Source organism: Rutilus rutilus, assembly GCF_951802725.1.
Source record: "Rutilus rutilus genome assembly, chromosome: 16".
In the NCBI taxonomy this organism is placed as follows: domain Eukaryota; kingdom Metazoa; phylum Chordata; class Actinopteri; order Cypriniformes; family Leuciscidae; genus Rutilus; species Rutilus rutilus.
This window is the reverse complement of record NC_140224.1, coordinates 31,406,369-31,433,955: the sequence shown is the minus strand read 5'-3', so window position 1 is coordinate 31,433,955 and position 27,587 is coordinate 31,406,369. Positions and strand designations below refer to the sequence as shown.

General features: G+C 37.4%; 1 protein-coding gene across 1 annotated transcript in view; it reads right to left on the bottom strand.

Moving 5' to 3' along the window:
* Positions 1-204: 204 nt before the first annotated feature.
* The window catches only part of abca5 (ATP-binding cassette, sub-family A (ABC1), member 5), a 29,312-nt gene continuing 1,929 nt past the window's right edge, over positions 205-27,587 (bottom strand). Inside the window, exons 3-39 of the mRNA XM_084435233.1 lie at positions 21,345-21,534; positions 20,982-21,149; positions 20,628-20,725; positions 19,843-20,069; positions 19,595-19,736; positions 18,761-18,949; positions 18,071-18,218; positions 17,704-17,881; positions 16,566-16,624; positions 16,200-16,310; positions 15,888-16,063; positions 15,110-15,229; positions 14,879-15,017; positions 14,705-14,795; positions 13,412-13,551; positions 12,748-12,867; positions 12,412-12,613; positions 11,439-11,605; positions 11,193-11,320; positions 10,870-11,007; positions 10,663-10,776; positions 10,088-10,258; positions 9,853-9,966; positions 9,389-9,526; positions 9,218-9,289; positions 9,045-9,136; positions 6,706-6,829; positions 6,492-6,609; positions 6,316-6,407; positions 6,049-6,224; positions 5,091-5,166; positions 4,906-5,000; positions 4,646-4,765; positions 4,344-4,496; positions 4,096-4,175; positions 3,958-4,013; positions 205-3,048 (exon numbers count right to left, since the gene is read on the bottom strand). Coding sequence (XP_084291359.1) covers positions 2,908-3,048; positions 3,958-4,013; positions 4,096-4,175; positions 4,344-4,496; positions 4,646-4,765; positions 4,906-5,000; positions 5,091-5,166; positions 6,049-6,224; positions 6,316-6,407; positions 6,492-6,609; positions 6,706-6,829; positions 9,045-9,136; positions 9,218-9,289; positions 9,389-9,526; positions 9,853-9,966; positions 10,088-10,258; positions 10,663-10,776; positions 10,870-11,007; positions 11,193-11,320; positions 11,439-11,605; positions 12,412-12,613; positions 12,748-12,867; positions 13,412-13,551; positions 14,705-14,795; positions 14,879-15,017; positions 15,110-15,229; positions 15,888-16,063; positions 16,200-16,310; positions 16,566-16,624; positions 17,704-17,881; positions 18,071-18,218; positions 18,761-18,949; positions 19,595-19,736; positions 19,843-20,069; positions 20,628-20,725; positions 20,982-21,149; positions 21,345-21,534 — 4,863 coding nt within the window. The 3' untranslated portion in view covers positions 205-2,907. The remainder of the gene's footprint in view (positions 3,049-3,957; positions 4,014-4,095; positions 4,176-4,343; positions 4,497-4,645; positions 4,766-4,905; positions 5,001-5,090; positions 5,167-6,048; positions 6,225-6,315; positions 6,408-6,491; positions 6,610-6,705; positions 6,830-9,044; positions 9,137-9,217; positions 9,290-9,388; positions 9,527-9,852; positions 9,967-10,087; positions 10,259-10,662; positions 10,777-10,869; positions 11,008-11,192; positions 11,321-11,438; positions 11,606-12,411; positions 12,614-12,747; positions 12,868-13,411; positions 13,552-14,704; positions 14,796-14,878; positions 15,018-15,109; positions 15,230-15,887; positions 16,064-16,199; positions 16,311-16,565; positions 16,625-17,703; positions 17,882-18,070; positions 18,219-18,760; positions 18,950-19,594; positions 19,737-19,842; positions 20,070-20,627; positions 20,726-20,981; positions 21,150-21,344; positions 21,535-27,587) is intronic.

The following is a 27,587-nucleotide window of genomic DNA, read 5'->3' as shown; positions in this document are numbered from 1 at the left end:
CGGCTCCTTTAAAATAAGGCAAAACAGCATCAGCAGCCGTGAAGTTTCACCCTATTTAGTTCAACCCTCGTGGTACTTTTAGTGGAACAAAGGGTGAAGAATAACCATTGGAGTTGTGATGAAAAACAGGCTTAAATAAATCAAATAAAACCTTATACACGCTAGTGAAATATGTGCAACTTATTCACATTCCAAACATCAACGTCATGAATACAATTTATTTTCAAACAGAATTTTTGCATACAAATGGCAGGAAATGGGCACTAGGGGAAGAGAGTGCAAAGCGTTCTAAAAGATTATAGATTTGTGGCTACATTGTACTGCAAGACACATCTGAGATCACAAGAGAGACAACATTAATATTGCAGTTTGCAATGACACCATTTACATAATGCATTAATTACTCACACGCACAAGTATTCATATATTGCACTTTGGAGGAAATAAAGGTATTGGTTAAATAGATGTTAGAGAGTGTTCAATATAATCATCCCATTCCAACCCAGTCCAGTAGACTAAACTGGTCAGTGTTAAACATTACAGAAAATTGTATACATTACTGACATGACAGGCTATATTTGTGCAAAAAAAATTAACTCCCCCTAAAAATTCACTGTGTCAGCCATCATTATTTCCAAAAAATCTGGTTCAAAGACGTTCATTTAAAAACTTTGCGATACTTTAAATGCTACGTAAGTTGCATTGAGTGTCTCTAAAAATAGACGACAAGAGTTTGATTTGCTGTAAATCAAACTTTGGAAGATGAAGCCAAACAATAAAATGCAGATAGTCCACATAACTTGCCAACTTGGCATTGATTACAATTTTTGCGGACCGCTCCACACAACACTTTATACACCGTTTCACATTCAACTAGGGTTAAATGTCCAGAAAATTAAAAAATACCTATATATTTCAAACAGAGTATAATCCGAAAACTTAAAATCAACAACAGATTTGTTCAAGGGTAACCATGAAACATCTAGCAAACATCTTTCAGAAGTTATACCAACAAGAGAACCAGCACTTGGGACAGAATTCTTTATGCCAACAACATACGGTTCTGGATCAGCATCGCTAGGAGCTGGATAAGGAAACATCAACATAAAGAATATCAGAAACTCACCAGAAAGAGTGTAAACGCATGTTTGCAGAGTTCTGAAACTAGAACACTTTCAGTCACGAGTAGAACACACTGGTGTATCAGCTTAAAGACTTCAACCAACATGAAGAGAGAGAAATGAGAATGGTAGCTCACTCTCGCTTATAAAGAATAACTTTAATTGGTAATACTTTACAATAATCTTCTATTAGTTAATGCATGTTTGGGTCATAAAACATTAATTAAACCTAAAATGTTACAAAAAAACATTGTTAGGAATATATATATATAAAATGAACACATGATAATGCTGTGAAAGTATCTGTTGTTATTCCACACCAGCTCCTGCATTAAATAATGCATTAAAAGTATTACCCATTAATAATAAAAAATAATAATAATAAAAAAAAAAATCCTGTAGTAGAAATTTGATTAATTTGTGAAAGGTATCGAATTCACCAAAGCGGTCCTTTGCACTACAGAGAAATCAATTTAGGGATTTCACTTACACAAAATAGAGAGGTGATCATTTAATCATTTTTGTTTAATCAAACATTTTCCAAAAGATCAAAAAAAAGATTAACCCTCTTAAGCAAGAACCAACCAACTTAAAATTAGCCCAAAAGTCTTCCAAATCTTTTAAAAGTGAAGACTTAAACTGGATACTTAATCCACATCCCATGGCTCACCATGAAAAGTCAGCAAAAAGATCCACTGTACATTCAGTGCTCACGGTTCATAAAGCATGGTTGCTTTCATTAAAAACAAAACAAAAACACAATCAAATAAAAGACCACTCAGCAGTCTGCAACTAATCTGGAGTGCTACATGGTATAGAACGTATTGTGAGCAAGCTACTGGTTTTAAATGTTTAAACTGCTCCTATAGGAAGGCCACCTGACGACGGGATGGAAAAGGGATGACAGAGAGAAGCTCTTCATCGTCTTGATTTCAACCCACTCGCTAGCTTGCTGTGAGTGCTTAGCCCTGTTTTTCTTTGGAGAGCTCTGTGTGAAAGCCTGAAAAACGTGCTGGTGTTTTAGAAAGGAGTCTTCTTGGAGATCTCCCGGGTGCAGCAGAGACAGAAGAGGCTTCATGCACCGGCAGGGCCACTCCACCCTAAAAAGGGGTTACAAGAATCGAGAGCAGCCCACTACATGCTGGTAAATCTCAGCGTTAATGCTGCCTGAAAATTTGCACACAGCCATAATGAGATTCTCCTGTCTGAAAATTTACCTTACAACAGTACACATAGATAATTAAGTTATATAGCTGTACATACACAAGTTTATATCCCATGCTACAGACACCAAAAAGCACTGTATTGGTGTCGATGTGAGTGAGACTTTGGTACCGCTTCAATAATGTGGAACCCGCTCCATGCAACTAATTTCCCAGTGACTGAAGTAGTGTATTTTGACACAACAGAATGTGAGCGTGATGCACAACAATGGGTGAAAAGAAGGTATAAGAAGTTTGAATTTAAAAAATAAAATATCTTCATAAAAAAAAAGAAGAAAAAAAAGAAAAAAGAACTGCCAAGTCTAGCTCGGCATCTACAGCTGACACGCGAGTTTGTGTGTCAGATCATATCTGAGCAAGTGCCAGTACCAGAGCCAAAGCAAGTATCACAGCCCACACAAAGTATGTGTGCTAGTGGCCACTGGAGTCTCCACACTCTATTGTCCTGAGTGTCCCTTCAGTTCATGGCTCTTAAGGCAAAGGACGGCACATGCGGAGTGATAGAAAGAGAGAGACAGAGAGAAAAGGGCACAACTCTTCAGGGAAGGCAGGACAGGATCGGCTCATAGCTGGTGTACTATGCTGTCAGCGTGATTGATGGATATAGGGCCATCCTGTCTCAGTCTCTTCCATTGAAATGTCGTGCTAAGCGATCCGACTTCCTCTTCTTCTTTCTCCTGCTCTTTAGCGAACTCCATGAAAACCTGAAAAACAGGTACACGATTTCAAAGAAATACAATTAACTATGGTATGTCCATGTATACAGACAGATAAATACAACAAAAATCCGAACTATTTTTTAATATCTTTGCCTCGTTTTCTAATTAAAATGTCTTGTATAATAATATCTTCTCAGATGAATTTAAGACTACTTTTTCTTACTTCACTGACATAGGCTTGGTGTTACACGGTGTTCGGCAGTACACGATTACACTACTTGCCCACCGCGGGCACTACCCCCACTGTTGTTTTGCTTTTTTTAATAGAAATAAAAATAATTTAGTTCAGTTGGACAATGAGCGCTACAATTATAAACTGAAAGCATCTGCTCTGCTCCATACAACACAAGTTACAGAGTCGCAGCAGGTGACATGATTGACACAGGGCTCAAAGTTATTATTTTGTTTATTCAAACTCTCACGCTTAAAATATGAGGATTAGTGATGTGGTTTTATCCACGGATAACACGCGGTTCGGATAGGCCAAGTAATAAATTACATTCAAATTAATTTCGGGTGTCTCGCAGGTGGATGAGAGATAAATCATTAATGTGTTGATTTTAATAGACACGGAAATGTCACTTCATGGTAAAAAGCAACAAACGTGTGTCACCTTTTTACTTTTGGTTTCAACAACAATGTATAACTCTTCAGGAAAAATCAATCAAGGAAAACATGCCTTGAGCACCTCCTAGTGGTCATTATATAAAATCCAAAGGATCAGAAATTGCTTAACTTAACATCCTTGACTAAAAATGTATAGAAATTATTCTGATAAAAGTGTTTTCCAACATTAGGTTGGAAATATAAAAGTACTGGCATATTTTTGAAGCAAAAATCCTAATAAAATGTTTGTTTTTCAGAATTTTTAAAGGAGATCCAATAGTGACATACTTGTTCAAGGGTTGACTGGGAGAAGTTGTACTCTTCAAAGTGAAAGTTCTGTTTAGCTGTGAAGACAAAAGTGAATGATCAAAATTGTATTTTTAACTCTTCACAAAACCTCTGGTTATTATGGGGTCCATTTCTTACCACTTTCCAACTGGGCAAAGGACTTGGCTAGTGACTTCACATCTTCCATTGGGATTTTATACACCATCAGAGTGGCAAAACTGCAAAGATCCAAGACATATAAAAAATAAACCTTCTAACTCCCAGATGGTTTACATTCTACTTTTATGTCATACATTTTAAATTTAGTGCTTCACTATGATTCAGTTTGACTTTTTTTTCCTCCCAAGAGTCCATTTAATTTCTAATCCAAAGCAGACGTGTCTCACCTGTCCTGACGAGCAGCATGGGGAAATATCTTCAGTATCTCTTTGTGCAACAGTGCTACCTGCTGAAGACCCGTGAACTCCTCCCTGAGATTAATCTCTAGGCTGTAGCCTCTCCCAAACTTCCCCTTCAAGTGCTGAATTGAGCCAATACACCTGCAGGGGGCGACATAAAATGTTACATGCTTTCTTTTCTGCTTTACTTGCTTCCTCCAAATTCTCAATATATCTACGTTAAAGCGAGGAACTAGCTTGACAATGCCTGTCATCATTAACTGACGCATTTATCTGTCCCAGCCTCTCACCTCAGCTGACCAGAAACCATGATGGCCACACGGTCACACACAGCCTCCGCCTCTTCCATGTAGTGGGTGGTCAAAAGAGCCCCTCGCTGTTTGTTCTTAAAAGCAGCACGGATTGCCCTCCTATTGGAATGAACCGCTGAATGTTTATTTTTGCAGCCCTCTGTTTTATATCTACACGTTTATTAAAATGACTATATGTATCATAGTATGCACAATACAAAAACTAAAACAGGGGACAGAAATTTAGTGTAGTAAATTACCACATGCGCTGTTTTGATTTGGGATCCATCCCTGTAGATGGTTCGTCCAACAGAACTATCTGAGGATTTCCCAGCATGCTTAGTGCAAAGCACAACTAGCATGAAAAATACAAAAAAAATAAGCCTAAAGTACATGACAAAGTATGGTTTTCAATTCTCTATACTGAATTATATTTTTGACTTACCTTCCTCTTTAGCCCTGCAGACAAGTTTTTTGCCTGTTTGTAAAGATGATCCTTTAGCTCTAGAGCACTCACAACACTGCAAAGACAGCCCACACAATACTTAAAAATGGCCATGGTGGTCATACTGTATAATTTGTGTGATAGACAAATGGTCATATTGATAAGCAGTGACAAAATAGATCTGCCAAAGGCTGGTGAATTGAACATTTTCCAGCCATAAATCGCTCTTTAATGGGCTACAAAAGTGCATTTATCTTTTTTTTTTTTGTTCATTCCATGACAATGTAATTCTTTTACATTTTATTCCCTTGAATATTTGCAGTAATGGTCAGGTCACAGTCACAGCATTACACTAGACAGTCAATAAAAATGCTTTAATTTGAGTCACTAAAATAAAATTAAAATGAAATTTGAAAATAATAATAATAATAATAATAATAATAATAATAGTTGGAGCAAAGTGTTGGAGCAGTGGTGATTAATAATCTGAAAATATATACAACATTTAAACCCTGCTTTGTGTGTTTTAAAATTTCTGGAGTAAAATGTTTGGGGCCTGTAAGAATTTTTCCTTTTTTCTTTTTATCAAAATGATCAAAGGTGATGATCAGTGAAGACATTTAAAATGTTACAAAAGATTTTTATTTCATGTTCATTTGAACTTTCTATTCATTAAATGAGGATTAAATGATTCAGCTTTGCCATTACAGGAAATCATTATATTTTAAATATATTAAAATAGTATAATTAACAGTTACTTTAAATTGCATATTTCTTTTTTTTTTTTTTTTTTTTATCAAATAAAAGCAGCCTTGGTGAGCATAAGAGACTTCTTTCAAAAACATTTAAAAAAAGCTTACCAACCTCAAACCTTTGAATGGTAGCATAAATGTAAAATGAAAATGCAAAAGTTGTTTAAAGTTTAAAAAAAAAGAAAAAAAAAAAAAAGATTTTGTACCGCTTAATGATGTTTGGGATATCACGTTGATGCAGCCCCTTGACGGCAGCATAGATCTCCAGGTGCTCCTGTAGAGTGATTCTAGGCCACAGAGGGTTCACCTGAGGACAGTACCCTACATGATCCAAGGGGTTCTCCACTGGCTGGAAGTCTGTGCCATAATCTCCCATCAAAATCTAAAAATCAGTATCAAACTATAGTCAGATCTTTGCAGAAAAAGCCTCATGTTCAAAATAACTCATAACCAGCTAAACTTTGAGCACAAACCTGTCCAGCATTGGGTTCAGTGTCTCCTGACAGCATGTGCATGATAGTGCTCTTTCCTGCTCCATTTGGTCCCAGCAGACCCAAAACCTCACCTGAGAACAGGTCATTTTTCATTAACATCTGCTTGCTCTCTCTAACATCATTATTACAGGACACCAAATCAAGGAAAAGTCTACCTTTGCGAACACAGAAGGAGATGTTCTTAGTGGCCACTTTCCTTCTCTTGTTGAGTGAGAAGGACTCCCTCTTGCCTTTGTACTGTTTCCTGAGGTTACTCACCACCACCACTGGTTTCTGAAGGCAAAAGAAAAAGTTTTATTTCTCCATATTCAAATGTTGTTAGACAACAATGTGATTATGACAAAAGATTTATAAAAAAAAAAGGTGTACCTCCTCACAGCACTGACAGGTCAATGCCTCCTTCACTCGAGCTTTCTCCATCTGAACATCCTCATCCTCACTCACACTCTCCTCTGGGTTCCGCTGAGCCTTGCTCTTTGCTTGGGAGGAAATCCTTTAGAACACAAAGTTCAGAGATCAAGCTCCATTTCTTAATGATCTTGGTTAGGGTAGCACCAGCCATTCATAAGGTCGCACTTAAATTAGAAGAGTTCACACTATGTGCTTAGTAACTACTACTTAGACTTGGTACTGAAAATGTTTGAACCACATGTTCTTATAATGCAATTCAACTTAATAGGTCATAAGCTCCGCATTAAATCACTTATTCACTTAATATGACATCTACCTTTATTGATTTAATAAACAGCCTTCAAATGTGTATAGGAAGCAACATTGAAAAGTTGTGCATTGGTTTGAACTTATGATTACCGTAATATTTAAATTAGTACTGAACTACTTAAGTACACTAGAGTTAAAGTTTGGGGTCAGTAGTGTTGTTTTTGGCACCCTGTTTTAATTTTAGTTTTAGTCTAGTCTTTGTGTCAGGCTGTCATTTTAGTTTTTATTAGTTTTAGTCACATTCATACTCTTTTTAGTCTAGTCAAGTTTTAGTCGACGAAAACTGATGACATTTTAGTCTAGTTTTAGTCGACGAAAACTGATGACATTTTAGTCTAGTTTTAGTCAATGAAAATTGTATTTTGGTCTCTTTTTAGTAATGCGATTCTATTTAACCCAGTCAATATAGAATTTCAAACAAGGCTCTTATAGGCTATTTATTTATATTATTACTATATTTAGGGCTGTGACGGTGGCAGGTTTTTTTTTTTTTTACCACCGCGGTAATGGACCAACTACCGGCGGTGGTTGGGGGGTTATTTAAAAAAAAAAACTTGTTTTATATTTCCACACAAAGACGCGTGATATAGGCTACACTCTGCGCTTTGAGAGGGATGTGGGACACGAGCAGGAAAACACGAAGATATCGATCTCTTTATGATATCTTCGTGTTTTCTACTTGATGTAAATTGGTTTGAAGAGCGAATTTTATCCTCCACAAGGGCGAAATATTTAGGCTATGTTTGAGATTGCGCTGCCAGAGAAAGTGAAACTAAAAATCACCCGCGCGTGTGAAACGCGCTTGAAACTCGCGCCCTATGTCTAATATAACAAGCACTGTGTTAAAAAGAATTTGACATGCAACTACAAATGTAGCAGGCTATCTGTCCTACAGCGTTTTTCTACTTTACCACGGCAAAGAATACGAATATAATAGGCCTAATTAAAAGCGAACCAAGAAACGTTTATAATACCTTTAGAAAATGGGTGAATGAGACTGAAGATTTGGGAAAAGAAACAAGATATTCCATGCAGGGATGAGTCACTATTTTTTTGATATTCGATTAGTTTATTTAATTATAGAATATTGAATAGGTTGTGCGATATTCTCTAAAATAAAATCTCCATGTTCTGGCGCTGATGCGACGTTCATGTAACCAGAGACGCTGCCAATAACATAGGCTACATCTTTCACAAAGAACCGGCAAAAGTAATGATTATGAATGTGTCAAATATATCAATGAGACATTTTAATAGAATAACTAATGGAGTAATATATTGTTAAATTCGCTGATAATCGGGTGACCAGATCGCAATCCAGAATTTAAAGCCGACAAAGCTATGGGTTCACGCACAACTCTCTCATTCGTCGTGACGTTATAACATTTCGTCTCGTCTCGTTTTGGTCAACGAAAATGAAGAGACATTTTAGCATAGGTTTTATTTTTTAAACCACATTTAGTCTCGTTTTTATTCGTCAACGATATTGCATTATGCATGTATTTTAGTCATCGTCACATGACCATGCATTTACGTCTAGTCTCGTCTCGTTTTCGTCAGGTGATAACGGTTCGTTGACGACAATATTTCGTCATAATTTTCGTTGACGAAAGCAACACTAGGGGTCAGTAAGATTTTTTTGTTTTTATTTTTTTAAACCAGCTCAAGAAGGCTGCATTTATTTGTAAAAGCAATAATATTGAGAAACAACAAATTAAAATAGCCGTTTTGATTATATTTTAAGTGTAACGGTACAACAAACCAGTAAAATGATTTCAAAGCACATCCCTGTTTCAATGTTAATATTCTGGAACAGTATCATGGGATATAAATAACCGCATCAATATTTGTATAAAAAAAATTCTCATGAATCAGGCAAAACATGAGCTCACAGATGTAATGGAGCTCATAGATGTTATTCCAAACGTTACTCCTGATTGGAGGCTTTGGTAAAAATGTATTTAGACATTTAGTTTATGAAGTCAGACCTGCAGAGCTGGTCATTTTTCATGGTCTTCCCTCCATATCTGATCTCCAGACATCTCAGGGTGAAGAGCAGCAGGATACACTGGATGTACGGCTATGGAAACCACAACAAAGATTCAGCGTTAAAGACAGCTGTATAACAGACTTTGAGAATGTAAAATCATATTTAACTTACAGCCACAACAGAGATGAAGAGGTTCTTCCACAGGAAATCATCATCATCATGAGGGGACTGAAGGAAGGTGGCCTAGAATGCACAAGACATTTCAACAAATATAAGGCTCAAATTGACTGCATTTAATCCATGCTCTCAACCACTGAATAGATGAAGTCCTTAGAGTGTTACCATGGTAATGCAGTTAAGGCAGCCCATAAGAGGGTAAAGTGGACTGAAGAAACACAGTGCATTGTGCAGGAGACGAGCGACACCAGGATTTTCATTCACAAGAGCCAGCTGGACAATGGATGCAGAAACCACACACAACTATGGACCAAAAAAAAAAAAACAACAACAACCTTTAATACCCTCATACAGACACGTTTGAATTTGAAAGATAATTTTCAGGGTTCACACACCCCTAGAACAATGACTTCCCATGACTTTGAGCTAAATACTTCAAAACCAATTAAAATATAATAAAATTATATAATTAAAACTATAATTTACTTTAGGCATTCCCATGATTTTTTTTGTTAATTAATTTCCAGTTAATTAATCATTACAAATTTCAAAATGGCCTGATATTTCAAATGGCCTGATATTTTGATATTTCAGTTTTTCCATATGAATATGAAATCATTACTACTTACCATCATGGACACCACTGAGAAGAAGTCCCTATTGCTCTGGACTCTGACAAACATGAAGGACACACAGTATGTGAAGAGAATCATGGCTGGAGAAAAGCCAATCAGACACAGTGCCTGAAAATGGAGAAAAGACAGTTATTGAGTTGTCTTGCTCTGTTTTTTTAAGCTTCAACAACTTCTATGTTACAAAAAGTCTAGTGGCAGCAAATCGCTGTAAGGTGAAGCGTTTTCTTACCACAGACATGATGTTATGGGAAGTAAGCAGGTTTGTAGAATGAAAGGCAAACAGGGTGCTGGTCATACAGGTTAAGATGAGATAATAGAAAGGGACATCAATCGCTGCCTGACCACACCAGTACGCCGAAGGAACAAGACCAGAGATCCTCAGGGTCGAGCGACACTTCAACTGATGCAAATACAGTAAAAACAGAGTGGTTGCATTCAATGTATAACAACTCTGAAATAATATTGTAGGGACATTCTGATCAAATTAAGCTTTTACAGCACCCTCAAATTATTAAAGTGATCATGGGTAAGGGAGGTAGGTCAGTTAAAAAAAAATAAAAAAATAATAATAATATTGTGAAACAGTATTATATTTTACAATAACTGCATTTTAAAATAGCATTTTTAGAAAACAGAAAATGTATTCCTGTGATGGAAACGCTGAATTTATTTGAAACAACGTGTAAGTTTGTCATTTTTGATCAAGTTAATACATCATTGCTGAATAAAAGTAAAACACAGACCCCAAACTTTAAATTAAAAAGCCAAACCATTCCTATATGAAGTTACAACCTACATATGTACCTCTCTGTCTCTTGTGTGGTCCATTGCAAAGTAGGCTGGCATCCCAGCAGCCAGCATCCCAAGAATTACAGCCTCAATGTAAACCAGGGCGTAGGACGTCCTATCCGGGATTTGCTAAAATGCAGACAGAATACAGCTATAGACACTCGCAAGAAACCATAGTAGTGTCTGTGCAATAACTTCAGCGCATTAATGCACTGCACTTACATAGTCAAAAGGTTTAGTCCATGTTCTAATGCGTCCAGTGCCGTTGAAGCCCCTGAGGAGGGCGTTACTGAGCACATTGACAGCCATGGGCAAGGAGTGCACTGTGGTACTGTTAAACGCTAAAATGTAGGTAAAATCCTGGAATTCACACAAAGAGATACAGCGAGAAAAGACAGGAAGGAAAATAACGATTTTAAACAACAATAAATGTTTAAATGTTTTCAATAGAAAAATCATTTTAGAAAAAAATCCATCCATTACTATGGAGTGTAAGAGTGTAGAGAGATTATCCAATTGTACTGATAAGAAATTCTCTCACTCACCTTACCGGATCCAGTCACGTTGATGGCGGCGCTGACAGGTGCAGCAGACATGTAGTCTGGTTTTGTCATCATTTCCACTTTAATGCCCAGAGACTCCAGATTGTGGATGAACCCTGACAGGTCAGAATCTACCACAGCACACATATTTCACATTAAACAAGTCAAATCCGCATCAAATCAATTTGAACAAAAACAATGCCTTGAAATATCCTCAAACAAGCTTTATATGTATGAAGCGTTACTGACAGGTGGAGTTTTGCACAAGCAGGCTACTGGTGTATTTATGAGGAGCCTCGTTGCGGCGCAGCAGGTATATAGGTGACAACAGTCTTTCAGGAGAATGAATCTGAATGTTTCCTGTGGCCACAGACAGAATCAGCATTGCACACAAGAAAACCAGGAACAGCGTCAAACTGAGCAAAAGAGAAAAGACAAAAAAGTGTCAAGTCACCCTTATTCGTATAGCACTTACAATAACTGATCTATATAGAATGACATTGTCATTATATAGATCAGTGCTTACAATACAGACTTGCAATACAGATTGTTTCCAAAGCAGCTTCACAGTGATCAACAGGAAAATAATGGAAATAGGTGTGACTTATGTCTATGTATAACTCCTGAGTCACATGGATAATTAAGATACTTTCATGGTTCATTAGGAACCTTTATTTCCCCCAATCCCCATCAACTGTAATAGTATGGCTTTGAGTATGGTCTAGGGTCACGTTCCATATAAATATAATGCAAAAGTTTGGGCGCAGTAAGATATTTTAAAGTTTTTAAAACAAATCTCTTATGCTCACCACGGGTGAATTTATTTGATCCATAATACAGTAATTACAGCAATGCTGAATTGAAAATATTGAATTATTATTACAATTTAAGTATTGTCCATTTTAAGATATTTTAAAATTAATATATTCCTGCGATGGCAAAGCTGAATTTCAACAGCCATTACTCCACTCTTCAGCGTCATTTGATCACAGCAAAATAACTTCTTTACAAACTTGTGAACAGTAGTGCATATTATTATTATTATTATTATTATTATTATAATAATATACACGGTTACCGGTGCATGCATATCAGCTCTGCTGCAAGAATTAAACCGTACAGGCTTTATTTATACACTCTAAAATACAAGAGCATGCAGTAAATGTATGCGTGTTTCTGAAATTGAATCATGATCAACTAGTGCTTGTTAGCATTTACTTACTTGTATATAATAGGTTTTCTCTCTCTCTGCAGGTTGAGCATGTGCACCCAGGCCACCGTGCTAAACTGCTGCCTCCACAGGGCATGACCGGTTACTGCATCCTGCCTGCTGTCTGAAAACGTCAGCAGCCTCTGGTCCGTGTCATCCAGAGAGTATGAGTCTCCCTCTTCTTCCACCTTATCTTGGTTAAACACACTGTAGTCTACCAGTGAAGGAACACACAGATAGAGTGGGTGTTATACATCTTGAGCACTTCACTTTGCTGGTTCATTGTAACACTGACCCTTTTTTATGGGTGTGATGGTTGGAAGCGGTTTAGGTAGGTGGTTGTCTTACCAGCCTGATCCACCTCTGCTTCTGCCTCTAGACGCAGGAATACATCCTCTAACGTTGTCATGGAGACGCCATAGTTAATGATACCCAGGTCAGGTCGACAGTCTAGCTCCGCAAATAGCCCTGAAATGCAACATGAGTGAAAGTCATGAGGAGTAGGAACCATAGAATTTGTTAATATTTTCAGAGTACAAATGCTTAATGAACAAGATAACTAATCACAAACACCAAAAGCATTCCTAAAAGAATACAAGTTCAGATGAACAAAAAAAAAAAAAAATATATATCATAATTTACTAACACTCATGTCATTCCAAACCCACATGATATTGTTTCTTCAATGGGACAAATAATTTTCAAAAAACATTCAGGTTTAAATAATGAGTGAAAAGCATCACACACCTTGGGCTAGACAAAAGAAAGTAATGCAGGTTTGGAATGACATGAAGATGAGTACATCAAACTAAGCTAGACGTAAACACTCAGCCAGCATCACACTTAGTATAACAACACTACAGACAATAAATCTATATAAAATTAAATAAAACCGCCCCAATAAAACGCCACCACAGTCCTGGTGACAGCATGACACAATCTGTTGCTCTGCAGGGCATATGGCAGCATGGCACATAGCAGATGGTGACATGAGGGCAAATAGAAACAAGACCTGGGAAAGTGTCCATGCTCTCGAAAGGCAACGTGAATGTAAGCTCAGCCTCTTGCTGCCTTGACAACTGAGCCTTGGGAACATGATTCTTGACCAGTGATGTGATGTTGTCCACCTCACAGCCTTCAGTCACAGACATTCTACAGGAGGTTTAGAACGACAACATTAATGTAGTAATGTCCTGGGTAGGGATGGGCATTCGATTCAATTTTCTTAGTCGATCGTCGGGAGAATTAATGATCGACTATCGATTAATCATTAATATTTTTAGAATCAAATTAATTATTTAACTTTTATAATTAAAAAAAAATGCAATGAATACAAAAATACAGCGTGTTTTTCCTCGATGAGACCTTTATTACAAGATCAACTTGTGGCAGACAGTTAAACTACGTTCAGTTAGGCAAACCGAACATATATGCGCGTGCATATGCGGTGCTCTAAAGCAGCGGAACCTGCAGCTGCGAGCCGGCGTTCTTAAACAGAGACCTCATTTGTTCCAAAATAATAATAATAATAATAATAATAATAATAATAATAATAATAATAATAATAAAGAATCATGTTAAACAATAACTTAAACAAAAAACATAATAATACTTAGATCTGACAGGTTTTGTCAAAATGTAACTCAAAACTATACAAGCCAGAAGAAAGAGGGTGAGAGATATTAGCCTTCCTAACAATTAGACTAACTTAACAAATTAGGCTACTTAAAAGCCTCATGAAAAATAACTGACTTTAGTAACTCGCACACAACTTCTGCACCAGTCTACTGATTTTTGTTGAGAAATATGAGCATGTTGACATGATCTGGGGTCAGACGCGACCGCAACCTGGTGACCGTCAGTCCAGCCGCCGAAAACACCCGCTCTGATGCTAGGTTGAGACTGAGAGCATTATCCAGGGACGGATGCACTTTGTTTAAGTGGTACATCATTTGAGTCGTGGCCGTGTTGTACTACTTACACATGGCATCGCAATGTTTGCAGTGAACTATTTCGCTTTTTAAATCAAAATGGTCCCACGCCACACTTCGCCGTGACCTCTTCATGATTATTCTTTTGAAATCAAAACGGGAGATCACAGATAACCGAGTATGGTGTCAAATATTGCCCCCGGGTAATAAAAGGTTTAATTGATTCAAAAGAAATGCATTAGATTAATCGATAACAAATTAACGTGATCAACGAAATTCTTAACGATCAATTATCGATCGTCGATTAATCATGCCCATCCCTAGTCCTGGGTGACAAAAAAAATAAAAAAATGTTTTCTTAACGTAGAACTGACCTGAGATGGTAGCCAACCCCACATTTGGTCTTCAAGTACAAAGAGGAACCAACACATTTCAGCTGTCCTTGAGAGATGACAGCTTTACGATCTGAGTGACAGAAAATGCACAGAGGTGTGTGAGATTGAAACGGAGATGACTGATGGAAGAGAAGAGAAAAATGAGAAAAGTACCTGCAAGTATATCTGCCTCATCCATGTAATGAGTGCTGAGTACAGTAACTCTGCCTGCTTTACGGCTCTTCAGTAGGGACCAAACCTGGTGCCGAGACACTGGGTCCATACCAGCCGTAGGCTCATCAAGAAGGAGGACCTGATTCATAAGCAAAAAGACAGACATCGATGGAGGGGGATAAATAAGCAAATGGATCAAGAAGTCACCAGTATAAGTGGTCAGACATTTACCTTTGGGTCTCCGAGAACTGCTATGCCCACAGAGAGCTTCCTCTTCTGGCCTCCACTCAGGTTCTTCGCCTGGGCATCCATAATCTTTTCCAAATCCAGATCCTTTAGAACCTTCCTCACCTTAAAAAGAGAGGTAATTTAAACCAGAAATGACATCAAAATACAAAGATTACGCAAACTGGATGGAGCTGGATTTAATGCACTACCATTCAAAGGTTTGTGGTCAGTAAGATTTTTTTGTTGTTGAAAAATTAATACTTTTATTCAGTAAGGCTGTATTAAATTGATCAAAAGTGAGAGTAAAGACAGTTTTCAACATTGATAAGAAGAAATGGTTCTTGAGCAGCAAATCAGCATATTAGAAAGAATTCTGAAGAATCATGTGACACTGAAGACACAAGAGTCATGATGCTGAAAATTTTGTTTGCCATCAGAAGAATTATAAATATATTAAAAGAAAATATATTAAAAAAGAAAACAGTTATTTTAAATTGTAATATTACACATTAAAAATCGTACAGACCCAAACTATTGAACGGTAACGGTACTTATGGAGAAAACCAATGGGAAAAAAATACTTCTAGAACCAAGAACACTGAAAAGTGTATGGTCACTGTTTCACTCTATGAACGTAATTAAATCTTAATCTTAATGAACGTAATTAAATATGCAGGGTGGAGTTGATGTCAAATCAGCTCTCTTGGTGAATGGTTTGCTTTTGAATTTCCCATACAACATGAAGTCAGCTGATGTCTCTAGATCCACTGGGAGTTCCTACCTCACCGTCAATATCAGAGGGCAGGATCCCTTTGATGGCAGCAAAGATCCTCAGGTGTTCCTCTACAGTGAGGACATCAAAGATGATGTTGAACTGGGGGCATATACCAACCAGCTGTTTCATCTCGGCCCCCTCTGCGATCTCGGCCACTGGAGAGCCATAGATGGTTGCTGTGCCTATGCGTAAAACACAATAACAGAGGTGTGTGGCAGTAGTACAACATTTAATCTTTTCCAGGTACTCAGGTAGAGGTAAATGTGTTTATAAAAAAAGTAATTTCCAAAACTAGCATCTATGCATCACATATCTGACCTTCTGTAGGGGGGCAGATGCCACACAGGATGTTCATGAGGGTGGATTTTCCTGCTCCACTGTGACCCAGCAGGGCTGTGATCTGACCCTCATAGATGTCAAAAGTCAAACCTTTAGATCAAAAGTAGAACACAAAACATACACCTATACGTCAGAACCAGAAGTCTCTAGTCATAATGCAACTAGTACCAATAAAGTGTACTTTGAGATTTAGTACAATAAAAGTATAATGGATTGCAAATGGCATTTTGTGTTGACTTCGCATTTTACCTGCAGCATACAAGCAATTTAGTCCTAAAAACCATAAATACTGACCAAGTGTAAAAACAGAAGTGTCACGATTTGGACACAGGTGGGAAGTCTCACCTCTCAAAGCCTCCACTTTGGTGTCTTTCTCTCTGTAGATTTTACGGATATTACAGATCCTAACAAGAGTGAAAATATAAACACAGAAAGCATGTGATGGATATTAAATGGTCATTCTGGCTGCAAGCCAGCTCTCTTCAAGTCCAAATCTATTCTAAGGATTTTGAAGGCTTTTAACATCAGCTCTAAAAACATTGCTCCCTTTCCCAAACTGCTCCCTAAATCACTTCGCTGGTCTGATTTCAGAATACCAAGGTACAACATATTTACAAATACAAAAAAAAAAAAAAAAAAACACCTAGAACCAAACAACATTCATTCATTATATATATATATATATATATATATATATATATATATATATATATATATATATATATATATATATATATATATATATATATATATATATATATAGTATTTTTCCACCAACACTGACTGGCCGTTGTAGTTTATAGATAAAAAAAATACTTTTACTGAAATAAAATAAAAAAAAATCATGAAAAAAATCAGGGGGCATGGATCTTTAATAATTTCTTTTAGTAAAATATTTAAATTGAGGTCATTTAATAGCAATGCTCCGATCAGGATTTTTGCAGCAGAAACCTATTACCGATTTCTAGTCATCATGATCGGCCGATACCGATCCTGATCCTTTAAGCTTTATATAAGTGATCTGTAAGCACTGTTATCACTGAAAGCATTTTTAATGATTTCACATCTCAAATGGCTTATAACTCTAGGAAGAAAAAATAAAATAAAAAATAAAAAGTACATGGTCTCATTTGATAGAAACCTAGAAAACAAAATAGATTTTGATCATATTTGGAGGTTCTATGCTTAACACTGCTGAGAAAACCCCCCCAAAAGTGATGCAATGTATTGATTTATTTTGTAAATCATCATTAGTTTTTTTTCCGTTTTTTTTTTTTTTTTTTTTACGTCATTAAATTGCGATCGGTTCGTGAGATTGGTCAAATTAAGTGACTAAGACTAGTCAGAGAATACACTATCAGCCGATACCGATCTGCAGTCAATTGATCAGAGTGATCAACAGATCACACTATTGATTAATGTGCCAATGTCTATTTTAATGAATTAAAATAGACATTGGCCATTTTAGGAGTAAAGCCCGTACCTGATAACCTCTTTGCCTCTAAACTCAGGAGAAACCGCCTCCACCGATTCATCAGTCACAGGGGTTCCGTTCACCTCGCCCTCGTACACAGAGCTCACCTCCACATAGCGCTTCCTCCGCTTTGACCAATAGGATGGCTGTAGGAAGTACAGCACTGAGCGCCTTGTGCCAAACTCGCCTGAAGGAAGAAATGGTCATGTAAGTGAGAAGCTCACAAAACGCCTCCATCTCAGTAAAATGATGACTAACAAATACTAACAAATATTTGTGTGTGCATTCTTTAGTGTATCCACACAATGTATGAATTTTATGTTGTGGGATTTGCAATATGACCCGTGAAGCAAAACGCTTTGACTCTAGTTGTCACCTGGTAGCACTTGGTCCAGGTAAATGGCTATAAGTAGGTAGAGAATGCAGTCCAAGAACAGCATGACCATGGGGACATAGAGGGCGTGAGGACCAATGCCCAGAGTGGAGAACACTGCGCCGTCCCCTTGAGCTTCCAGATACACCACCTACACATACACACAAAAATAGTGCCATAATATACATTTTATTTTATGTATACACTAACTCAATTTTTTTATGTTCATTAAGGCTGCATTTAATTGATCAAAATACAGTAAATACGGTTGTGAAATATTAATTTAAAACAACCGGTTTCCATTTTAATTTATTTTTAAAATATAAGCAACATTTTCGGCAGCCATACACCAATGTCTTCAATGTCAAATGATCCTTTAGAAATCATTCTAATGTGCTGATTTGGTTACCAAGAAACAGTGGAAACCAGTGTTAAAAAAAAATTCAGGATTTTATAAATTGAAATTTCTAATTAACAGCATATATTTGAAATTTAACTGAATTTATCACTTTTGATCAATTCAATGCATCCTTTACAGAATAAAAGTATTACTTTCTTTAAAAAAAAATATATATATAAACACATACATATATACACTCATCACTGTTCTCATATGCGTTTCTTGGCAAACGGTCCTATAACCTAGGAGATCGCTGTTATACAATGGAGCATGTTTGTGTAAAAATGTGTTACCTGGGCAATGCCGATAGAGAAGGCGCTAGGGGACAGAAGGCAGAGGAGCCACACAGCTGACTGGGGGAAATCTCTCATCAGCACAGTGAAAAGAGACAGACATCCAAACACCACAGTGAGCATGGAGCCCACTGTACTCGCAAACTTGGGCTTCTTAAACAAAGGGGTCAACATGAAAGAGAAGAAAATCTGTGGGATTGAGAAAAAAAAAAAAAGTCAACAAACTAAAACTTAACATTCCTGGTCTTGTTGTGTTCAGTGCATGTCCTCATACAATTTAACCCCTAATCAGTCACATAGGCCCCACTTTTCACGATACAATCAACCCAACGGATAAAACAAGACCTGCCCTGTATTTTGCAATCGCTGTATATCTGCTCCATTCAGAAACGTCACATTATGAAATTCACTTGCAAATGCAGTTTCATGTTGACTTGGGAATAAAAAAAGCACTTTAATGCTGAAACAACTTTGAGGCTAATAAAACAGGATATTTTCATAAATATATGTGGCTAATAAAACAACATCTTTTCATAAATATATTCAAGCTTAAATGAAGTGATTTGCATTTTGTCAGATATCTTTCCAGTAGAGTAACAACCCTCTGAAGCAAAAGAAAACCAACGCAGCTGAAAGCAATTTAGCCTTGGAAAACGAAAATGAATAACATTCAGTATGAAGTTGAAGATTAGCCCATCATTAACATGGCACTGTGGGAGGAAATGGAGACATGAGGCCAAATGAGTGCACACCCATTTAAATAGCTTTGCCCTCTCTAAAGTCGCTATTGTTCAGACCGTCACTGGATGTGACAGAGGGGTTGCTAGGACTCACGGAAGATATTCCATAGAGGAAAATGAGGAGGAAGATGACAAAGAAGTTGCTGTTGGAGAACAGGGGCGTGCAGGTTGCTATAACAGCCATGAGAATGGACATGGTCGTCACTAGTGCGGCATAGAGAAGGCCCCATGAAAGCCTAAAGAAAGCAAAAGAGAACTTTACAAACTGACCATTTTTACGACATTTAAACTAGCTATGAATTACAATTATTTCATTTCAGGTTCTGCAGTAGACACACTTACCAAAAGGCAGAGTCATACAGTCCCATCATGCTCATGGTGTCTTTCAGCCGCTGCTCTTTTTCAGCAGCCACATTGACAATGAGGAAGGACACAAAGGGTGTAAATGCCAGCACTAGGTAGATGGAGATCAGGGCGTGAGGGAACTTCTGGACCTCCACTGAACCTGGATGTCCCATCATCACTGCATGCACTTTTAATTCGTTCCACACCGGGCGTTTGGTCTTCAACTGCAGAAGAATGAAGCAATTATTATTGAAACAAAAGTGGTCTCAGAGCTCACCAGCGACCTTATATTTCCTCCTAGAACTTTCTATTCATTAAAGAATCCAAAAAAAAAAAAAAAAAAGGTTTCTACAAAAGGTTTCAACATTGATAATAATAAAAGAAATATTTCTTGAGCACCAAATTAGCATATTGGAATGATTTCTGAAGTTTCGTGTGACTGGAGTAATGGCCGCTAATAAAAAAATCAGCTTTGCCATCACAGGAATAAAATTATATTTTAAAATATATTAAAATAGAAAACAGTTCTTAAAGATTGTAAAAATATTTCACAATATTACAGTTTTACTGTATTTTTGATCCAATAAATGCAGCCTGGGTGAGAACTGAAAAAAAAAAAAAAAAAAAAAAAAAAAAATTATTCAAACACTACCGCTCAAAACCCTAAACTTTTGAACAGTGGCGTACGGTTATCCCAGACTTCAGCAGGCAGATGCACACACTGCTTATTACAGCTACAATGCTTAAATACCAATACATTATTCATCCATGGTATTTCAAACCTGTATAATGGCAGCATCAATGAGAGACTGCAGCCGTACAAATCCAGAATACCAGTAGTTGGCAGCACGGCAGTTTACATAGTTTGTGTAACAGCTTGCTGTGGACCAGAGAAAAGAAATACCAGTCATAAGTGTTATTTCTTCAACAGTTTCTTCATTACAGATTAAATGGTAATAAACTGAATGTCATTTGCATCAAAAAGCCAGTCGCCATTTAACCAAAGAAGAAGCTAAATAGAGTGCCATGGATGCTGTGGATTTATGTCATCGTGTGGTTGCGAATTGCTCACAGTACTGAAATGTGCGCTCAAAAAAAAAAAAAAAACTTGGTCATTAGTGTTAAGTGATTCTCACTTATGGATTCAGTGAAGTCACTAGGCAGAGGAAGCTGGTTGTATGGGAATCGCAAGCGGTATGACATTGAATCCAAGAAGACCACACCCACGTAGCCATCAGGTTCATAGAGACTGGCATTCTCCAAGTCTTCCTCAGTGGAGAACATATCTAATCGCTCATTCATAGCTGAGGAATCAACACCAAGAAACAAATATTCACAGTAAGTGTTCTACTTTACTATCAGTGTCAACGCTGCTTCATCATAAATTAGCAAAGCATTCAATAACATACCAAATATACCATGCAATGCTAGTTAGAGGTTTGCTTAAAATGAGTCTTTTAAAAAACATTTTTAAAGAAAGACCAATAAATGTGCCTTACGCAGTTCCCGTGCAACCTCTTCCATGATGTGATTGGTGACATTGTTGATGGGGGTGTAGCCAAGACCTTTGAGTGGCAGGTCCCGTTCATACTCCAGCTCCTTAGTGCTGATACTGCCGTATGAGACATGAGGGTTGAGGGTGCTGATGAGGATCAGGAGGCCCAGGAGGAGCAAAGGCAAGATCAGCTCCTGCAAAAAGAGAGAAGAGGAACACTTCAAATTTGACAGGGAATTGTGGCAGGAAAAATACTAATAAAAATAACAAATGATATATAATTAACCATTTAATACTGAAAATACTAATAATAAATAAATAAATATCCTACAAAATATTTTTAAAGTGTACTGTATATACCTGATGTAAACTTAAATTAGAAGAGGTAATTCAGAAAAAAAGAGGTAAATCCATACTGTCATGTTCTCTAAGCTACAGCTCTTGATTCACTGCCTTAGGGTGGCCATTAATACATGAGCGCCAGCGAGGGATCATCCCTCTGGGTTCATTTGCTAGACCATGACATGAGTTTAGCTTTTAATGTGCCTGGAGGGCGCTCACTACCCATGTTTGTTGCAAAAGGTCATGGTCATTTCTTTTAAAGACCACACTGAAAAAAGTCATTGACTTCATGATTGCATATCTCCCCGGAATTCTGGATTCTGGTGGGAAAAAAAATGTCTATTACCGCCCTTGAAAACAGATTAGACTATTATAAATCTGTTTTTGCAAATTTGCACAACCATTCATTCAATAGTAACGTTTTTTTTTTTTTTTTTTAAAGTGATTCTTTCTTTTGATCTTTCGATTAATTAAAAAATCCTGACAAAATGCACCACAGCTTCCACTAAACTATAAAGTAGCGCAACTGTTTTCAACATTAATAATAAGAAGACATTTTACTTGAGCAACAAATCAGCATATTAGAATGATTTTTGAAGGACCATGTGACAAGGACTAGAGTAATGGTGCTGAAAATTCAGCTTTGACATCAAAGCATCACATGACATCACCATCGGTCGGAGTGACTACGGTTACGCCCATTGAGTGGCAGCATTGGCTTTCAGTGTGAATGCTGCGAAAAACACACAAAACACATCAAAAACAGGAAAGAGCTTTGCGATTGACTGAGCAAACAGATTTGACAAGAAATCTGAGGTATGTTTTTACAGACTGCCGAAAGCTACAGAAAAGAGAAGCAGATGGATCGCAATACATACATACACACACACACACACACACACACACACACACACTGTATTGACAACTCATCAATTCAATATTTATCTTATATTCTGCATATGGATGGCTGCATGTCTATATCCATAGATCACTGAATCTTTGATAAGTTACTTCTAAGGAACACTATCGAGTCCAATCTTTAGTTTAAACTGATATAATCTTTTGTTTTACTTGCGTTTCTGCAGTTTCCCCAATGAAATCCAGTCAAGCAGCAGCTCTTTTGCCACTCAAGCCCAGCTGAGGCTTGAGTAGTGTATCTGTGTCTGATAGAGGTTGTGTCACATAGTGGTAAATCACTAACAGATATACTGACTGAACAAGTTTGACCTACAGTACTGTGCAAAAGTCTTAGGCATGTTGATATCCCCCCCCCCCCCGTCCCCCCCCCCCCCAAAAATGCTTTTAAGTCAGTTATTTATATCTTTTGCTGTACTGTGTCAGTAGGAAATATCAGTTTACATTTCCAAACATTCTTTTTGCCATTAATTATAATTATCCAGTGAGATTTGTGTATGCACAAGGAGTCTGACAACAGTCAGGAGGATCTGATCTCACCATCATCGAGTCCGTCTGTGATTACATGAAGAAACAGAAAAAACTGAGACAGACTAAATCCAGAAGACCTGCGGGAACGTCTCCAAGATGCTTGAAGAAACCTTCCTGCAAAGCTACCTGAAAAACTATGCGCAAGTGTACCTGGACAAAAGCCGTTTTAAACGCAAAGGGTCGTTACACCATATATTGATTTGAATTAGTTAATAGAAGTTAAATCATAAATAAATTCAATTTGTGATTTTATTTTTGAAAACATTCTCACTTTACAGCATTTTAACACAAGTGCCAGTACTCTTCACACTGGGGTGGGCGATATGACCTAAAATTAATATCACGGTATTTTTCATCTTTTGAACGGTGACGGTGACGGTATAATATCACGGTATAACTTTTTTTTGGTACATTTTGGGAGGAGTAGCCTGTCCTGTAGGGCTGTCAACTTTAGTCGTTTAGTCGACTAATCGGTCGATGCCGTCTTGGTCGACTGACATTGTCATTGGTCGACCAGTCGCATAATTTTTTTTTTTTTTTTTTTCACCAATAAAGAAATTTTCATTGATTTACTCCTTGATATTTATTCCTTTATAAGCAGTTATATATTACTGTATTCTAAATATAATTAGCCTATGTTTTATCCACAACTTTAAATGCTTTAATTTAGGCTATTTTGTAACAGCGCCACAGTTTAGCGCACCACGTAGAACACTCGGGAACCGCACCTGTGGCTGGCTGCACTGCTGCTTCGTGCTCAGTAAGGAATATAGGTAGTAATCTCTATGTGTCTGTCTGTCCGTTTGCATTTTGATTATTTCGAGAACCGTTCATCCAATCGACTTCACAAGGGAGTGCAGTGTCGCATTTGGTGCAATATAGACAGACACGCGAGACGCGACACGTTCAGAATTAATAGTAAACTACAGAACAGCGCGAGCGGGAAGCGGCGCACCTCACGCGAGCAGGGCGGCTATATTCTCCGAGAACGGACACTGCACTAGTGATATAAAACGCACACAGTCTGTTAATTAAGCAATACTTTTAAGGTAGTCTAATATTTTTCTGACTAACAAATTACTGACACAGTAAAGGGTAGATTTAAATAAAGAAAAACGAAATTTAAATAAAGAAAAACGAAATTTAAATAAAGAAAAAAACGAAATTTAAATACAGAAAAAATGAAATTTAAATAAAGAAAAACGAAATTTAAATAAAGAAAAACGAAATTTAAATAGGCCTAAAGAAAAACTAAATTTAAATAAAGAAAAAACGAATTTTAAATAAAGAAAAACGAAATTTAAATAAAGAAAAAAACGAAATTTAAATACAGAAAAAATGAAATTTAAATAAAGAAAAACGGAATTTAAATAAAGAAAAACGAAATTTAAATAAAGAAAAAACAAAATTTAAATAAAGAAAAACGAAATTTAAATAAAGAAAAAACGAAATTAAGTTTGCCTAAATTAAAAACGAGATTCATTTAGATTGATAATAACGGGTAAAAAGTCTAATACATTTTGTTTATTCTATTTTCCACAATGTCAAAGCAACAGCAGCAATACAAGCTCAGGCATGCACTTCGGTTCATACAAACTCCGCTGTTCTGCGCTCTAGCCAGAGAACACTCTTGTTGCAGGAACACTCAGGCGTCGGTTCTATTTCTAGCATGCACGCGTTTTCAGCGTGGCTCGAGCCGCGCCTGAGACGCGTGTCTCACGCAGGCAGTGTGCAAACTCCAACCTTTTAACATGGGAGCCGAAATAAAAACAGACACCCAACGAAGCTGAGACTCTCACGCCAGCAGTGTGTCGCCGGCCTTATTCAAGCGCGAATGAGAACCGTTTCGCGGGGGATCCCAGGTGTCAATAAAACAAAAACAAAAACGTTTTTTCGTTGTTGTTTTATAAATGCTCTGACAATTGTTTAATAAATGTTCAATCAAAATGCAAAACATCGCGTCTTTTTTTTATTTTTATTTTTATTTTATTTTAGTCGACTAATCGTTGTGCAGGACAGGACTTTGGTCGACTAAGCATTTCTTTGGTTGACTACAGCCCTAATGTAAATGCAGCCGTTCAAGGAACATAATTGATTTATTACGGTATTGACGGTATTAGAAAATCCATGTCGTGGCGCAATGTCACACCGGTGATGACTATGACACCGGTGTACCGCCCACCCCTACTTCACAGTACTGTAGCTTTGCAGGAAGGTTTCTTCAAGCATCTTGGAGACGTTCCTGCAGTTCTTCTGGATTTAGTTTGTCTCAGTTTTTTCTGTTTCTTCATGTAATCACAGACGGACTCGATGATGGTGAGATCAGATCATACCGGCTGTTGTCAGATTCCTTGTGCATACACAAATCTCACTGGATTATTACAATTAATGGCAAAAAGAATGTTTGGAAATGTAAACTGACTCACTACAGCCAAAGATATAAATAACTGACTTAAAGGAGTCATAATGTAGAAATTTCACTTTTCCACGAGAATCAATGTATGTTATGATTGCATAATGATTATACACTGGCCGGGAAGCCGATATTTAAAAGTGAAGCGTTTGTTTACCTCGGGGTTTGTAAAATAGGCCACGTGCACGCGCACGAAAAAACGAGATTTTGATTTCTTCCCCTTCTTGACGTCAAGACGGGGGAGGATATACCAAATATGGACACCGCAAACCTATGCAGCGGGAAGCCCGCCCCTCTCCCCCTCAGATTCAGTTTAGTTGACTCGAGAAAGATGGAGAAATCGAGTGCACACCTGAGATGCTCTGTGGGTGACTGCCACAAACAACATGCAAATGTGTTTTATCTACCAAAAACAGACGAAACTATCAGGGAACAGTGGATGAAATTCATTTTTAATGACGCTGTCCCAACAACTCTTTCAAGTGGCGTATCGTTAGGTGTGTGTGCTAAACATTTTACACCGGAATCTTTTACAAATTTGGGGCAGTATCAGGCGAACTTGGCCTCGAAGCTCCGTTTGGGAAAAGGTGCCATCCCAACCATCAGGGACTTGCCAGAAATTGAAAAGGTAAGACTGTGTTTTTATTGCTCTACTGTGGTTAACAAATAGCAGCTAACAGCTAATGCGGCTATTGTATGTAACGTTACCTTCGAGGTAAACACGGGGAATGGACTCTACGAATGCTAGCCACATCTTTCGACTTTGTTTTACACTAGCAGCTACAGTAGTGACGGTACAGGAGTCCATGCTCAGTGGCTAAAACTGTTTAAATGCAAGTATGAAAACAATATACCACTAAACATTATTAGCCAAACTCATGCAAAACATGCAGTTTGAAAATAGCTTTCAGTTAGTGGGGCTTCTGTAAGAATGTATATGGCAATGGTGTATTTTTTCTTTTTTCTTTGGTTGTGATTACAATTTCACTAACAATAAGTACCGTCACATTTATTGAGCTATTGCGGTATTTTGTCTATGTTTTTGTACCGCTTGGAAGTAGTAAAAAACATTCCTGCAACCAATCAACGCGCCCCTCATTTGCATTATTATAATGACCGTCCACGACAGCCAAAACATCGCATCAGATCTCGCGAGACAATAATGCCTTTAGAAATAAGGGTCTGAGGGGCTCTGTGTTGATTTTTTTTCCACTTTTCTTTTTTAGAAGTGCCTAAAATACTATAATAGAGCATTTGGGTATCCAAGGTAACACAACATTATGACTCCTTTAAAAGCATTTTTTTGGGGGGGGGGGGGATATTAACATGCCTAAGACTTTTGCACAGTACTGTACATGCATGAAGCCTACTACACCCAAGAACTTAGCACAATACAACTAGCTTCAGCATCTCCACCTCCAAGAAAATCAATACAGTACTTGAAGAAAATCAAGACACTAACTGGAAAAAAGCCCAACCATGACTAATGCATAACAGTTCATTTTGTTCCATTTCTAACCACTTTCCATAATGGATCATGACAAGCTTCCTTTTACGAAGTCGGTTTAAAAGTATTATTGACGGCATGAACTATGGCAGAACACCAATCCATTAACAGCCTTTTAATTCTGAAAGACTCTTACGTGACCCTTCACGAAACAAAGCAGAGAGGCATTAAACATACATTTAACAAAGTTACCTTAAAAAAAAAAAAAAGTACATGACCACATGAACAGAAGAAAATGGGGAAAGAAGTTGGATTTATGATGGACGTAGGATTTTTCCTTTTCACTTTCCGGATCAAAACAGAGAATAAAAATCTCTGGGTTGTAAAGAGTCAGCAGAGTGGATAGAAGAGGATTTCATCCAGATGGAGTGGATTTTATAAAGCAGCCTGGGTAATTGGAATTTTAGATTGCTCATTTAGCAGGTGATTATAAAAAGTACATTCACTTAGTAAAATGACAGATGATAGTCTTTTCTCCCCTTTTGTGACATATCCGAATGAAACGTCTGCCCGAACAAAAACAAATGAAGGGAAGGACA